The sequence below is a fragment of the Erythranthe guttata genome, chromosome 14, assembly GCF_056151865.1.
Source record: "Erythranthe guttata isolate IM_541 chromosome 14, IM_541, whole genome shotgun sequence".
Classification (NCBI taxonomy): Eukaryota; Viridiplantae; Streptophyta; class Magnoliopsida; order Lamiales; family Phrymaceae; genus Erythranthe; species Erythranthe guttata.
In genome coordinates, this window is record NC_142546.1 from 2075973 (window position 1) to 2090849 (window position 14877).

Sequence of the window (14877 nt, forward strand, 5' to 3'; positions counted from 1 at the left end):
TCGCAAGAAGATTAGTCAAAAGGAAAATTAGTTTTTTTTCATTTAAATGTCACAAAGCCACCAACCTCTTAGTCTAATTAATTAAATAATTATGAATTATCATTATATATATTAATAAATATAAAATACATAGTAATTGAAAGCGATAGCAGAAAAATGATTCATTAATTTCACCAACCTTTTACCAAATCTCAGATCTCCCCCCACCAAACCCTCCAATTCCAAATCCCTAGAAATCCTATTTAAACACCTCTTTCTCACTCCTCTTCACTTGCACTCATCCTTTTTCTAGAGAGAGAAACACAAATCCAAATTCAAATCTCAGATCCATTTTCTCGCTCCTCTCTCTCTTTCCACCAATGGCTCTCCTAGTAGAGAAGACCACCTCCGGCCGCGAGTACAAGGTCAAGGACATGTCCCAGGCCGATTTCGGCCGCCTCGAGCTCGAGCTCGCCGAGGTCGAGATGCCCGGACTCATGTCCTGCCGCACCGAGTTCGGCCCCTCCCAGCCGTTCAAGGGCGCCAGGATCACCGGCAGTCTCCACATGACCATCCAGACCGCCGTCCTCATCGAAACCCTAACCGCCCTCGGCGCCGAGGTCAGGTGGTGCTCCTGCAACATCTTCTCCACCCAGGACCACGCCGCCGCCGCCATCGCCCGCGACAGCGCCGCCGTGTTCGCCTGGAAGGGGGAGACCCTTCAGGAGTACTGGTGGTGCACGGAGCGCGCCCTTGACTGGGGCCCCGGCGGCGGCCCCGATCTGATCGTGGACGACGGCGGCGACGCCACTCTGCTGATCCACGAGGGCGTGAAGGCGGAGGAGGAGTTCGAGAAGAACGGGACCGTACCCGACCCGAATTCGACCGATAATGCCGAGTTCCAGATCGTTCTCACCATTATCAGGGACGGGCTGAAGACCGATCCCAAGAGGTACACGAAGATGAAGGAGAGATTGGTTGGTGTTTCCGAGGAGACGACCACCGGCGTGAAGAGGCTGTACCAGATGCAGGCCAATGGCACTCTCCTCTTCCCTGCTATTAACGTCAATGATTCCGTCACCAAGAGCAAGGTATATGCTTTGATTTTGGTCCAGTCAGATCTTAAATTATGCATTTCGTATTTATAATTTGTTCCATTAGATCTGAGCTACGCATTATATTTGTCGTGCTCTATTGCATTATAGTTTGATTTTGCCTGATCTTGAAATTTTAGTTGGATCTGATCTGTTTTTCTGAGAAATCTGTTATCACTTATCACCACCCAATATTTGTTTTTCGTTTCGAATTGTGTAGGTAGTTTCATTGTGTCTAATTTGATTCGGGTTTTCTGCTGTTGAGTATGTTGATTCGTGGAAATTATTTCTCCGAAATTTGCTGCATACTAGCTGTGTAGAATCTCAAGTAACAGTTTGTGTGTAGTCGATTTCAACTTAATTCTTCACGATTGTCATTATTTACTTTCTAATCATGGATCAATTTTTAAACAATAAAACTCAAAAGATCATAGGATTTCAACTTGATTATTGTTTAAATTCTCTTTCATGATAGTCATCATTTACTTTCTAATCATGGATCAATTCGTAAAACAAAGAAAACTCAGATGATCATAGGATATCCTTAACAAACTTAACTTTCCCATTATTTTTTCCCTTTACCAACACTAATCACACTACCAATTCTTGCTTTACTCAGTTCGACAACTTGTACGGATGCCGCCACTCGCTCCCGGACGGGCTAATGAGAGCAACCGACGTAATGATCGCCGGAAAGGTCGGCGTGGTCTGCGGTTACGGAGATGTCGGCAAAGGCTGCGCCATCTCACTCAAACAAGCCGGTGCCCGCGTCATCGTCACCGAAATTGACCCCATCTGTGCTCTCCAAGCCCTAATGGAAGGCTTCCAAGTCCTAACCCTAGAAGATGTCCTCTCCGAAGCTGACATCTTTGTCACCACCACAGGCAACAAAGACATCATCATGGTTGACCAAATGAAGAGAATGAAGAACAACGCAATCGTCTGCAATATCGGCCACTTCGACAATGAAATCGACATGCAGGGGCTTGAGAACTACCCGGGTGTCAAGAGAATCACGATTAAGCCACAAACCGACAGGTGGGTTTTTTTCGCAAATTTTAAACTAAATGCGTAAAGCTACAATCGTTATTGCTTAGCAACAATGTTTTACATATACATAATAGAAGAGAAACTAACCGTGGGTCGACAAATTGGCAGGTGGGTATTTCCGGAGACCAAATCTGGAATCATTGTGTTGGCCGAGGGGCGTTTGATGAACTTAGGGTGTGCAACTGGGCATCCGAGTTTCGTGATGTCATGCTCGTTTACGAACCAGGTGATTGCACAGCTGGAGCTTTGGAATGAGAGGAAGAGCGGCAAGTACGGTAAAGAAGTTTACGTATTGCCCAAGCATCTTGATGAGAAAGTTGCTGCTCTTCATCTCGGAAAGCTTGGAGCTAAGCTGACTAAGCTTACCAAGGATCAGTCGGATTATATCAGCATTCCGGTTGAAGGTCCTTACAAGCCTCCTCATTACAGGTACTGAGGAACGAAAAATGCAGTGACGGTTATCAGATTTGTCATCGTCTTCTTTCTTTAATTTATTGAGCACTTTTACGTTCGGTTGATGTTTTTTGTTTTAGAGGTTTTTTTTTTTCGGGTTTTTTCGGTTATTATTTTGGAAGTGGATTTCGATGACAAGAATAAGTTCGAAGGTGTTCTGTTTTTTCTTGAGGGATTATGTATTTTCTTTTTTCGAGGCTATGATGAAAGTGTTATTTTGTTGCGTTACAGATTTGTTGTTGTTTTTGGTATCTACATTCTATAAAAGAATATTCCTTTCATTTCTGCCCATTTTATAATATCCTTTAAGCCCAATAATGTGGAAAGATAAATAAATGGGCAGCCCAGATAAGTGCCTGACATAGTGCAAACAGAAAATGGGTTTGAGGCTTTATCTATTATAAATAAAACAAATTAAACTTTAGAATTTAAACACACCTTAAGATATAACAATTATTTTATTTTAATTAATTGTTGTGAAAAAAAAAAATATAAACGGGTTTGTACTTTTGAATTTTTTTTTATAAATATTGCGAAAAAAATTAATTCCAATATATTCTATTTTTCCTTTTTAATTAATGAAGAAATTCCCTACCAACCATAGGTGCAATGGGTAACTGCAATGGGTAACTGTAACTTTTGTTGTTGTGCAATGACTTGCAAATCAGGTGTAAAACACTTTAGTCATAACTCATCTTGCATGTATCAAAAACTAGATCAAAAAATCAATGGTAAGAAAATTCGGATTCAATTTATTTGATTATGCTCTTTTTTTTTTAAGTTTTTTTTTGAATAAGTAGTGAATAATATAGATGCAGGGTCTTCGTATAATAGCTTGCGAACCATACGAGGGAGACGTAAGCTTCAATAAGCTAAGCCATGTGTGACAATCTCGACGATAGCTTGCAAATCATACGAGAGAGACGTACGTAAACACCACTAGACGCGTGACAATCTTAACCTAACAACTATTAACAAGGAGATTCGAGCTTGACTCAATTAACACGTAATCACTTGCTCCAACTGCTACACCATTCGTTGCGGAACCCAAAACCAAAACCCAATGCTCGCTTGGCTGCACCAAGAACATGTTTATGAACAATATTTTTCAATTTTTTAGCCTAACGAGAGTGGTATGATTTGATGATGTTGAGTTTGCGTATCTTTTTGACCCGCATGTTATGACCCGGACCCGGACCCGGACCACCCTCAGTTTCCCCACTACACCACCGCCACTCATCTTTTTACCTACTTCCGGTAAACCAAACAAAAAAGTAAACCCTGGTCCACTTTCTTCTAACTTTTTTATTTTTTAATTTTTAATTTTTCAATTTTAATTTCATTTGTGGGAAAAATCTTTGAAAAAGTCCCATCACCACCCCACAATAAATCTCCATTTTTTTCTACTTTTCTTGAAAAATGGTGGTGGGTCTACAGCACTCTCATGCGCAGCACAGTAGGTGTGTGTGTGTAAATTCTCATTTAATGACCCATCACCCAAACTCCCCCCCTCTCTCTCTCTTCTCTCTCTCACTTCCCCACCATTTTCACACACAAACACACACCACAAAGTGTCGAAAATCTTGACCCGCAAAAAAAATGCAGGCCCATCATTCACTCACCCTTTTCTTGATTTGGGTCGTCTTATTTCTCGAAATCGGTGGTGGGTTCTCCGTTTTCGACCTCAACTCGGCGAGATCGGCCGATTTTGACGCAATGGTGAAGAGGGTTTGCGGCGGCAAGAAGCTTGGGCAGTGCTCAACAATGGCGGCGGCGGAGGAGGAAGAAACAATGGTGGATTCCGAGAGCAACAAGAGGGTTTTGTTGATGCAGAAGAGTTACATCAGCTACGATACATTGAGAAGAGATTTGGTGCCGTGTGATAGGCCAGGAGCTTCGTATTACAACTGTAAAGGACCTGGTGTTGCTAATTCTTACAGCAGAGGTTGTGAGATTATTACACGGTGTGCCAGAGGAGATTGATTATTGAGTTTCAAGAAAATCTCTGGTAAAGTTTTGATTTTTAATTTTTTTTTGTATATTTTGTGTGATGCATAATTATGTTTTTTTCTTTATTAATATAAATTGTAATATGAAATTTGATTCCTTTAACATAATTTTTGTTATAATATAAAATGTAATCCTGTGTTTTTTTTAATTAATTAATTAATTAATTAATTGTTCTGGAGATCTGTAAAGTTTTGATTTTTTTTTAATTTTTTTTTTGTGTGATGCGTAATTATGTTTTTCTTTTTAATATAAATTTGATTCATTGACAGAATTTTTTTGATAATATAAAATGTAATCCTGATTTTTTTTTTTAATTAATTGATTGTTGTTCTGGAGATTTGTTGCTCCAGAAATAGTATGGAAGGCTATTTATTGTCTGATTCAAGAATGGCTGCTGCACCCTTTAAATGGATTAGTTGTGAAATTGGATTAGGGGCGATTTCTACATTTTTTCGTGATTGTTGTTATCGCGAAAATCTCGATTACTTGCTTCTCTATATTGTTCTTCTCAGTTGCTTATTTCAATTGGATTGCTTTTTTGCACGTTTGGTTTAGACGATGAACAGTTTGGTTTAGACGATAAACGGTCGTTTGCTTTAAATATTTACGAATCTTGAAAGAAACTACGTATCGAATGTTGAATTGAGCGTAGTATTCAGCTGGTGATTGTTTTTTAGTACATGTTCGTTTCTTCGTACTATACGTGTTTCATCACATAAACTGCAGTTGCAATTTCTCCACGCGAAAGAACGACTCTCCTTGTAGTATTTGCATCTTCCGCTATCGTGGTTCGTAGTTTTCTTTGTTTGGTTTCGACTCTCGACTATTCTGCAACTGATCGCCCCGCTATGCAAAGGAATTGATTCTTATAGTAATTATTAACAAGCCGACATCACCTGACGTAAGCGTCAGAGTGTAATCGTCGGTTAACTAAATTCTTGATCAATTCTCCGGCTGAGCTACTCATTTCGAGTGATCCCACATCATATTCAATACCAATTAACTATGTACTTGAATTAAATCTGTAAAATGTATAATTACACTTATCGCGATTTAAGTTGCTCAAACTAAATTAATTGTACATGCCCTCTCACGCGCGTTGAAATGAATACGTCGCGATAACAATTTAGTTTCTGGTGCATATATTTACATAACCCATTGGTAGGGGTGAAAATTGGAATATAAATTTCGAGTTCTATCGATTATGATTTCGACAATTTCTAATAATATAATAATTGCATTATGGAAGTTTTTACTTCTGATTTTTTTTGAAACATGATCGGAATACATACTAATTTTCGTTTTCCAATCTAATTTTAATTTCTGAAAATTCAAACCTCTTTCTTTTCAAATTACTTATTGATTCTCAATAAGAAATCCGATTATGAACAAGTTTTTTCATTCCAATTTTTGAGATATTCAATTTTCTTTGTTGTGGAACTGAATTGAAATTAGGGTTCCACTTTAGAAAAACAAAATATGTTATTTTTTCTTTTTAAACTATAATTTTGATTCGTTCCATCCGATTTCCATCCAATCACGGGTATATATGATCTTTGAGGCTTCGTTTTTTAGCATAATTTGTATCATATTTATTTCCTTTAAATAAATTCGGCCTTACTAATTTTGTTTGATCCCAGCGATTAATTTAATTCAATAAGGGCCTATTTAAAATTAATTTAGTTAAGTTAAATTAGTTGAATTAATTTGAATTAGTTAAATTGTTTAAATTAACCTATTTCAAGGTTAGTCAAATTAAATTAATTTAACTAATTTTGCTAGCACTAGATCTATTCTGGAATTGGACAATTAGAGACCTAATTTAAACCTAATTCTCTCTCTCTCTCTCCCCTCTCTCTCTCTCTCTCTCTCTCTCTCTCTCTCTCTCTTGTGTGTGTGTGTTTATTTGTTTGTTTGTTTGTGGCTGCTGTTGTTGGATTTCAAGGTTAGTACTTAGTACAGTTGTTATATGAGATTTCTGAAGAATCAGTTGCATGCATGCCATGTGTTTGATAAATTGACTAACAGAGATTGTTTCTTTTCTTCCTTGTATTCTAGCAGCCTAAAACGAACACGCGTTGGGAAAAAAGGACATGGCAACACAAGAAAAAACAACATCAAGTCTTCCACCGGAGATCGTCGAAATTATCCTGTCAAAATTATCGTCAGTTAAGTCTCTGCTTCGATTTAAAACAGTTTGCAAGTCATGGAATACTATGATCTCCGATCCCTTATTCGCCGAAATTCATCTGCAATCCTCCAAATCTTCGAATTATCTTTTCCTACGTATGTATAGAAATAGTAGCGGCAGAGGGTTTTCTTTGGTTAAACTCGAAGGTGGAAGAATCCACAATGAAGCAGTGTTGAAGGCTCACTACGGGTCGTTCAATCAAGTCTTAGGCGAGTGTAACGGTGTGCTACTCTTGAACGAAAATCTGCACGCGCGTAAGGAATATGCTTTCTGGAATCCATCCACTCGAAGGCAGGCCCATTTTTCGTCCCCATACATACGTGATCAATTTAAACCAGTGACTCATGGGATTTGTTACGATCCGATAACGGATGATTTCAAGGCTGTTATGATTGCCAAAGAGAGTTACAGAATTTACTCGTGTAAGAACAATTCTTGGACGGAGAAAAAAGGAATCGGCCAATTCTATTTTTGCATGGTGGGCTGGGGAGTCTTCGCTGATGGAGCTATTTATTGGGTTTTGGGTGAATTGGATAATAACTGGATTATACAATTAGTGTATTTCGATCCAAGAACCGACGAGCTGAAGAGGTTGCAGAAGCCCAAAGAGCTAATTGGCGGCAATGATGAAGTAATTATGAAAGTGGCTTCTTTGAGAGACAACAGCCTGTGTTTGTACTTCAACACGATCGATGATAGGACGAGAATTCGATTCTTGATAAAGGAAAATGGCGTTTTGGAGAATCCTAATTGGAAGGAGTTTGTAGTTATCGAGAACGTTGTGGATGCTCCGACTGTGTGGTTTCAACTACTAGACTTTGTGGAAAATAAGATTGTCATTAAAATAGATCAGAAAAAATATCTCTACTATGACCCTCGTGAGAAGACGATCGAAGAAGTTGAAGAGAGAGATGAAATGTGGGGTGCATTTGTTCCATATCTGAATACTCTGCTCTTCCCAGCTCGGGTTTCTGGCGGAAAATAAGATTGTCGAATTCATCAGATGACAAAAGATTTGCTTGCTATGTAAAAGTTCGATTTTCATACCAGTTTTGCTCGAAACTTTTCTTACCTGAATTGATAAATTTACGAGTTTTTTTTTTTTTTAGTTTTGCAATTAAATGTTTTACCCATAATACTCTCCCTTTTGTTTTCTTGTTGCTTCTAGGTGTGTTCTTCCTCGGTGTCTCTGGTGCATCGGTTTTGCTTATTTGATTCGATTTTATTTTTATTATCACGGTAAGTTTATATGTAATGAATAGTTTGTGTAATAATATCATAATGCCAAATATTCCCTCTTGTGTCGATGAGCTAGTTCAGCTCGAAAAAAAAATACACGAGTCGAACAAGAAAGGTACGTAGAAGTCGAACAAATGATTGTTCGAATTTGTTTTGATTTTTTGTTGAGTTTTTTCAACGTTGTTCAAATTTGTTTTAATATGTTTTAATAGCAATTGAATTTGGCTCGAACGTGATTTTATCGAGCAGCGCACGAATTGAGCTAGAGTAACATGGTTTCATATAAGCCCGGCATTATTCTAAAGGCGCCTAAACGTAGAAGTCGATCACGTCGATCTTTTCAAAAAGAAAACAAAAGTATGTTTTGCTTATCTGAACCCAAAATCTAAAACTTCGATTGATTAGTTGGATCGAATTTGTTTCGTAGTTGGTATGGTTTGATTCTAATTTTACGATTCGATCCAACTTTTACCATTTTCGATATAGAATCTTTTAATAAACCTTAAATATCGAAAGAATTATTAAAATAATTTAAATCCAATGTGCATTTAATTTTGGGCAAATTATGGCCATACCTCATGGGTAGACATAATAATAATTTCTATAGAATTATTAATAAGAACATGCAAATGTATTATTATTATTATTTTATTATTTTTATTATTTATTTCAATTTTATTTTATTTTGTTTATTAATTTAACTGGAATTGAGAAATGTATTATTAAAATATATAGATTATTTATCTTTGTTAATTACGTATTATTTTTGGTGCTTTAAAATGTTTTTGCAATTTATCAAAAAAAAAAAAAAAAAAAATAATTTGCAAACGTGTAATCCACCAGCATTATTTTAATCATATAAATTAGTAAATAACGACGAAATCACTCTTATCATCTTATGTATTACCAACGCCAAACCGGTCAACGCAAAATTCAACCACCAAACCCCGATCCCCCAATTATTGCGTCTGAATGGACGGAGGAGCTCCCGGCGGCGGCGGCGGCGGAGGTGGACCGGCGCCGTTCCTATTGAAGACGTACGAGATGGTGGATGATACGGCGACGGACGCCATCGTATCGTGGAGCGCGAGCAGGAAGAGCTTTGTGGTGTGGAACCCGCTGGAATTCGCCCGCGTCCTCCTCCCTTCTTACTTCAAACACAACAATTTCTCCAGCTTCATTCGACAGCTCAATACCTATGTATGTTTCTCTCTCAATTGGATTGTTGATTAACGATTTTTTTCTCTGTATACAGCTCACTGTAGCGTGATTTATTTATTTATTAGGGTTGATAATTCTGTAGGTAATTAACTTTAAAAAAATGTTTATGTGATTTAAGTGTTTGGTTTTTGTTTGTGGTGAAAGGTTGAAGTGTGCGTTCCCTTCACATTAGGAAGTATTTTACACAATAGTTTCAAATTGGGTGTTGTTATTGGTAAAGGCTGATCTCTATTCCTTCACTTAATTATGATAATTATGTTATGGATACGGGCACTTTATAAATAATTTATTTTTATAATTTCGTTAAACTTTACGATCCAGTTTGTGTGGAAAAACATATATTTCGTTAATTTTGAGAGCGTAATTGCCCAGAGTGTTCTTTATCTTCTTTCTGTAGTATTTTCTTGTTATGGTACAATCAGTTTCCTTTTTTCTGCTTATTTTGTACACTTATAAACTTTGCAATCCCACCTCCGATTGTGTATGCATCAATAACCAGCTATCATGCCTGAACAATAAGTTCCAACTGTCATAATCATTTCATATGTTATTCCTTCATGTTTTAGTGAACTTCCGCGTAGCCTGTGACTCAATGCTTAACACGTGCTATGTCTTGAATCTATTAACACTCGGGGGTGGCGGTAGGGGGTAGGTAATGCATTGATAAATGTCATGCATTTGATTGTTGTGATTGTTTGCTAAACTCGTATATGCTTACGTTTCTCAGTTGCTTGAATGACACAGTCCTGTTATCCTGTTTGATGTTTCCTAAAATGTTATACGCACTTGTTTGATGTAGGGTTTTAGGAAGATCGATCCAGAAAAATGGGAATTTGCAAATGAAGATTTTACGAAAGATCAAAAGCATCTTCTGAAGAATATTCATCGCAGAAAGCCTATCCACAGCCACAGTCAGCCTCAAGGTTCAGTTGATTCAGAAAGAGCATCATTCGAGGAAGAAATTGATAAGCTATCACGTGACAAGTCCGTTCTCGAAGGAAAGTTATCGGGATACAAGGAGCAGCAGTCTGCAGCTAAGTCACAGTTGGAAACTCTAACACCTCGTATAGTTAGCATGGAGCAGAGGCAGGAGAAATTGCTTAGCTTCCTCGAGAAAGCAGTTCAAAATCCCGACTTTGTCGATCGCCTAACTCAGAAGCTCGAATCAATGGACTTTTCAGCGTATAACAAAAAGAGGAGGCTCCCTCAAATAGATCATGTCCAATCAATTCAGGACAATGTTTTATTAGAGGATCAATTAGGGAGTATATGTGACCAAGATTTATGCAACGAGCTAAGGCTGGAGTTATCCACAGCTGTTTCGGATGTTAACTTACTTTCTCACAGCACACAAAGCTCAAACGAGGGACTGTCGAAAGATGTGCATGTAAGAACTTCTTCAGGCTTTTTATGCCCGCCCGAAACTTTGGAGCTTTCAGATACTGGAGCTTCTTTCAAATTGGGGCCCGAAAGCCCGAAGCGCCAATCATTGCAGGACGAGGGCGACGTTCATCTTTCGTGTCTCTTAAATCTTACTCTCGCATCTTCTTCTTCTCCTTTGGAACTGGACAAAAATCGAGAAATCTGTACACGGTCAGATAATGAAGTTGTTCACACTCAAACTTTAGCTTCTTCACATGATGTGAATAGTAACAAGCAAGGGGGTTCAAACGGGCAGAATCGAGTGAATGATGTGTTTTGGGAACAGTTTTTAACCGAAAGACCTGGCTGCTCTGATACAGAAGAGGGCAGCTCTGGTTTTAGGGCAAAACCTTACGAAGAACAGGAAGAGAGAAGATCAGTGAAAGGAATAGCGAGAAATACGAAAGGTATGGAACATCTTACTCTATGAGAGAAACTTTGCCAGTTCTCTAGGTTTATATTTCTTTGTGAAAACTGTACTACTAGATTTGTAGTATCTTCTTCTATAACCGGCACCTTTGTGTATATGTTGTCGGAATTCAGATTTGCTTCGTCTTTGACTTTCTGTTGGTTCTGTGATATTTTGACTTTGATGATGTAAGTTATAACCCTGTTCAGACCAGTTAGTTATCGTTGTACTGATTTGTAATACAAGACAATCCTCAGTTGCTTTTAATGTGCTTTTTTCCCCTCTATTTTATTATTGTTAGTAGTTTCTTGGGTTTATGACCATGGAAGCGTAATACTACATTGATCAGGTATAATTTATAACTTAGGGCAAATTACGGACACTCCCTGAGCGAAGCTCAAAGTACGAAAAAGCTCCACATGTTTGGGGAATTACAGCTATCCCTCAACTCTGTATTTTCTTACACGTCAATTCTTACGGTCATAATTTGATTTTAATTAAAGGGGTAACTGGAATTTTCCCAAAAGAGTAAAATAACAAGGTGTGACCACACCATCTAACTCCCAATGAATCAAATAGTTATAACTTATTAGTGTAACTTATGCAAAACACCCTTTCCCCAAAACAAATTAGATATATATAAGCACAAAAGGGGCCAAACCCAGCTTAGGGGGAGTAAATTAAGTGACATAAATCAGAATTTTGTTGAATCATTTCATAATGCCTAATTTTTTATATAAATATTTTATTTAAATCAAACAAAGAATTATAAAAATTAAGAAACATGCAAAAAAATCCAATGTTCATGGGCCACAATTTTGATGGAACCCCAGTTCACAAAGGCCCATGTTTTTCATTTCTTCTCTGTTACTGAATGAATGAATACTCCAAAACTAAACCCTGAAACAAGAGAGAAACACAAGTGAGCATCAATGGAGTCGAAACAAAAAGAAGCAATCTTTCGTCTGTTTGATGAAAAACCCTCTTCCGGATTAGGGTTTCTTGACTTCCCTGATGATAAACCCCTCCCGCCTCCGCCGCCGCCGCCTTGCCGTGAAGTTCTCTCCTCAGAGGTAACTTTTATATACTTCAACTGTATTATTATTTTTATTTTTTTTGTTAATTTTGGTGAAGGATTTACTAATTGTTTGTAATTTGAAATGCAGGTTTCACCAAATGCGCAGTTTACAGTGGAGCCTGTGAACGTCGGTGGGCTCACACTTTTCAAGGTGGGTAATTTTTAATTTTTTTTAAATCTACAATTAGTGGCAGAAATTTCAATTTTGGTTATTTATTACTATCGAAATTTGGGGATTAAAAATTTATATTAATTGGTAATTAAGTTGGAAGGAGATTTGGAGGAAGTGTTCAACTCAGTGATGATTTAGTTTCATTTGATTATATATATATATATATATATATATATATATATATATATATATATATATATATATATATATATATATATATATATAGCAATTTTTACACAGCATTTGTTGAACTAAATAATTGTAGGGGAGGGTCAGTACCGAGGAGGTATTTTCACTAGCCAATTCCGATTTAGTACCCGGCAAATATGAAGGTTTGTTTGTATATTTTTCTTTTCTATAAGTGCATTTATCCGTATCAAATGATCATTTTTTTTTTAAATACTTTAATGGAATTTTGATATGCAGGAGGATTGAAATTATGGGAGGGGTCGCTCGATCTTATTACAGCACTTAGCTCCGAGTTGCAAGACGGGAAATTGTCGTTCACGGGAAAACGAGTTCTAGAGGTGGGGCCCTAATTCTCAGGTGATTCGGTAACCTTGCTATGCACGTGGATCTGTTCTCACAATTTTCTTTAAAGCAAATAGTTTTTTTGCTTCTCAATTTTACACTGTGACAGCAGCAACTCTATGTTACCGCTGTTACGAATTTAAATAATTCACGATTTTTGAAAAGAAACTGTAAATAAATTCTTTCGGCTGAATAAAGACTCGTATATTATCTAAGCCAAAGTTTAGTTATATTTGTTTTGCCGTTCTTGCTGACTAGACCCTTCAATTTTCAGCTCGGATGTGGTCATGGACTACCTGGTATATTCGCTTGCCTAAAGGTAGATAAATTCGTATTTTCCTATTTTTATTCTAATACTTTCATTATTTAACCATTCGTTTCTTTTCTTTTTTGGGAATCAGGGTGCAGCAGCTGTACATTTCCAGGATTTCAATGCGGAAGTCCTTCAATGCCTCACTATTCCCAACATTACTGCTAATATCGAAAAGAATACCGAGCATTTGGCCCCACATGCAGAAGTGGGCCCCACTAAAACCAAGACTCGATTCTTCTCTGGTGACTGGGGTGAAGTACACCAGCTTCTCTCTCCCGTTTTTACCAGTGAAGACGATGAAGCCAAGTGTTGTGGTTATGATGTCATTCTTATGGCAGAGACAGTTTACTCGATTTCTACACTGCCAAATCTCTACAAACTTATTAAGAAGGTTCTTGATTTTGTTTTCATACTCTTTATTTTATTTTTCCTGTCAATTTTTTTTTTCTTTTTCTATATCTGAATTATTTTTTCCGTTGTTATTGTGATCAGTGCATTAGTATTCCCAATGGAGTTGCGTACATGGCAGCAAAGAAGCACTATTTCGGGGTCGGAGGTGGATCTAGGCGTTTTCTCTCTCTTGTCGAAAAAGATGGTGAGTCAAATTATCTGTTGATTATGTGTTAATTACGCCTCGTTAGCAAGTAAACCCGATTATCTTTCATTAACAATAAAAAAAATTAAAAATAAAATAAAATAATCACAGTTTTAAAAATGAAAATTTCCTCAGGCACTATGGCCTCTTCGCTGGTTGCAGAGGTTGCAGATGGTTCGTCCAATGTCCGAGAGGTATGGAAGCTTCATATCAAATAAATAAAGTTTTAATATATTACGCCTTTGATATAATTCATTATCACGATCAAGTTTGTTAAAGGATTTTTTTTTATATTCGTGCAAAAATATTCTCGAGATTTTATCGAACTCATCAATCGCTTCCATATTTTATAATTATAAGTTTATAACAATAAATTGTCTTAATTATTGAACAACACGCTAGATGGTGAAACCAATCACAAAAAAACACATAAATATTATTTAATAACGATCAAGCATCGTCCCGACAACGATAGTACGTGGAGCAACCCCTGTTGTAAGTATTAGACGGCTGAGGAACACAGCCGCCGCCGCCGCCGGAGTAAGGCTTGCCCGCCGCACCGCCGCTGCAGACGGGCTGGTCTTTCTTGAGAGCCCCCGTCGAGATATATTTCTTCTGTTCGAGAAACCTTCTGCTGACATCGGACGACATCATCATCGTCGTCTCCAGTTCTTCGTAATTGCATTCTGCTATCGTACCATCTTTACACGATGAAGATGTGTGATTGAACGCGGTGGCGGTTTCGCTGGTTAGGATTAAGAAGAGTATTTGGAGAAGAAGAAGAAGAAAGAAAGTGGGATTTATTTCCATTTGTTTCTTCTTCTTCTTTTTTTGAATTTGGAGGCACCACTTAGCTAAGTTTATAGTGTTGATAATTATTAATTTTGCACTCTCTTTTTCAACTTGGTGGGAGTCAAAGGCAACGCACTTCACCTAACTTATATGTAGGATTTTTCGTTTATTTTTTATTTTTCAAGAATTCGTATGGATGGAAATTGGAATGGAGTTTCTGATTTCTTTTGATTTTGGAAAAATATTTTACATTCCAACTTTGGATTTTTAATTTTCGATTTTTCGGGAATCATTTGGATTGGAGTTAGATTATATATGAGATTCCGAT

The 14877-nt window shown here is 37.4% G+C and overlaps 6 protein-coding genes across 6 annotated transcripts; 5 read left to right on the forward strand and 1 right to left on the reverse strand.

The window, feature by feature from the left end:
- Positions 1–147: 147 nt before the first annotated feature.
- LOC105963145 (adenosylhomocysteinase) lies at positions 148–2852 on the forward strand. Its single transcript, XM_012987521.2, has 3 exons — positions 148–1070; positions 1693–2111; positions 2232–2852. Exons 1-3 carry the CDS (start codon positions 360–362, stop codon positions 2557–2559), a joined length of 1458 nt encoding a protein of 485 aa, XP_012842975.1. The 5' UTR covers positions 148–359; the 3' UTR covers positions 2560–2852.
- Positions 2853–3991: 1139 nt separating this feature from the next.
- LOC105963369 (protein RALF-like 31) lies at positions 3992–4734 on the forward strand. Its single transcript, XM_012987762.2, has one exon. The coding sequence runs from the start codon at positions 4176–4178 to the stop codon at positions 4557–4559; it is 384 nt and encodes a 127-aa protein (XP_012843216.2). The 5' UTR covers positions 3992–4175; the 3' UTR covers positions 4560–4734.
- A 1028-nt stretch (positions 4735–5762) lies between these two features.
- Positions 5763–7912, forward strand: LOC105963146 (F-box/kelch-repeat protein At3g23880). Its single transcript, XM_012987522.2, has 2 exons — positions 5763–6531; positions 6648–7912. Exon 2 carries the CDS (start codon positions 6680–6682, stop codon positions 7760–7762), a length of 1083 nt encoding a protein of 360 aa, XP_012842976.2. The 5' UTR covers positions 5763–6531; positions 6648–6679; the 3' UTR covers positions 7763–7912.
- A 962-nt stretch (positions 7913–8874) lies between these two features.
- AT-HSFA5 (winged-helix DNA-binding transcription factor family protein) lies at positions 8875–11336 on the forward strand. The gene is made up of 2 exons (XM_012987524.2): positions 8875–9216; positions 10037–11336. Exons 1-2 carry the CDS (start codon positions 8989–8991, stop codon positions 11087–11089), a joined length of 1281 nt encoding a protein of 426 aa, XP_012842978.2. The 5' UTR covers positions 8875–8988; the 3' UTR covers positions 11090–11336.
- A 590-nt stretch (positions 11337–11926) lies between these two features.
- On the forward strand, positions 11927–14083 carry LOC105963148 (Putative methyltransferase family protein). Its single transcript, XM_012987525.2, has 8 exons — positions 11927–12141; positions 12235–12297; positions 12584–12650; positions 12745–12845; positions 13124–13168; positions 13251–13553; positions 13655–13757; positions 13893–14083. The coding sequence occupies exons 1-8, from the start codon at positions 12001–12003 to the stop codon at positions 13973–13975; spliced, it is 906 nt and encodes a 301-aa protein (XP_012842979.2). The 5' UTR covers positions 11927–12000; the 3' UTR covers positions 13976–14083.
- LOC105963302 (protein RALF-like 32) lies at positions 14074–14567 on the reverse strand. The gene has a single exon (XM_012987694.2). It carries the CDS (start codon positions 14565–14567, stop codon positions 14208–14210), a length of 360 nt encoding a protein of 119 aa, XP_012843148.2. The 3' UTR covers positions 14074–14207.
- Positions 14568–14877: the final 310 nt, after the last annotated feature.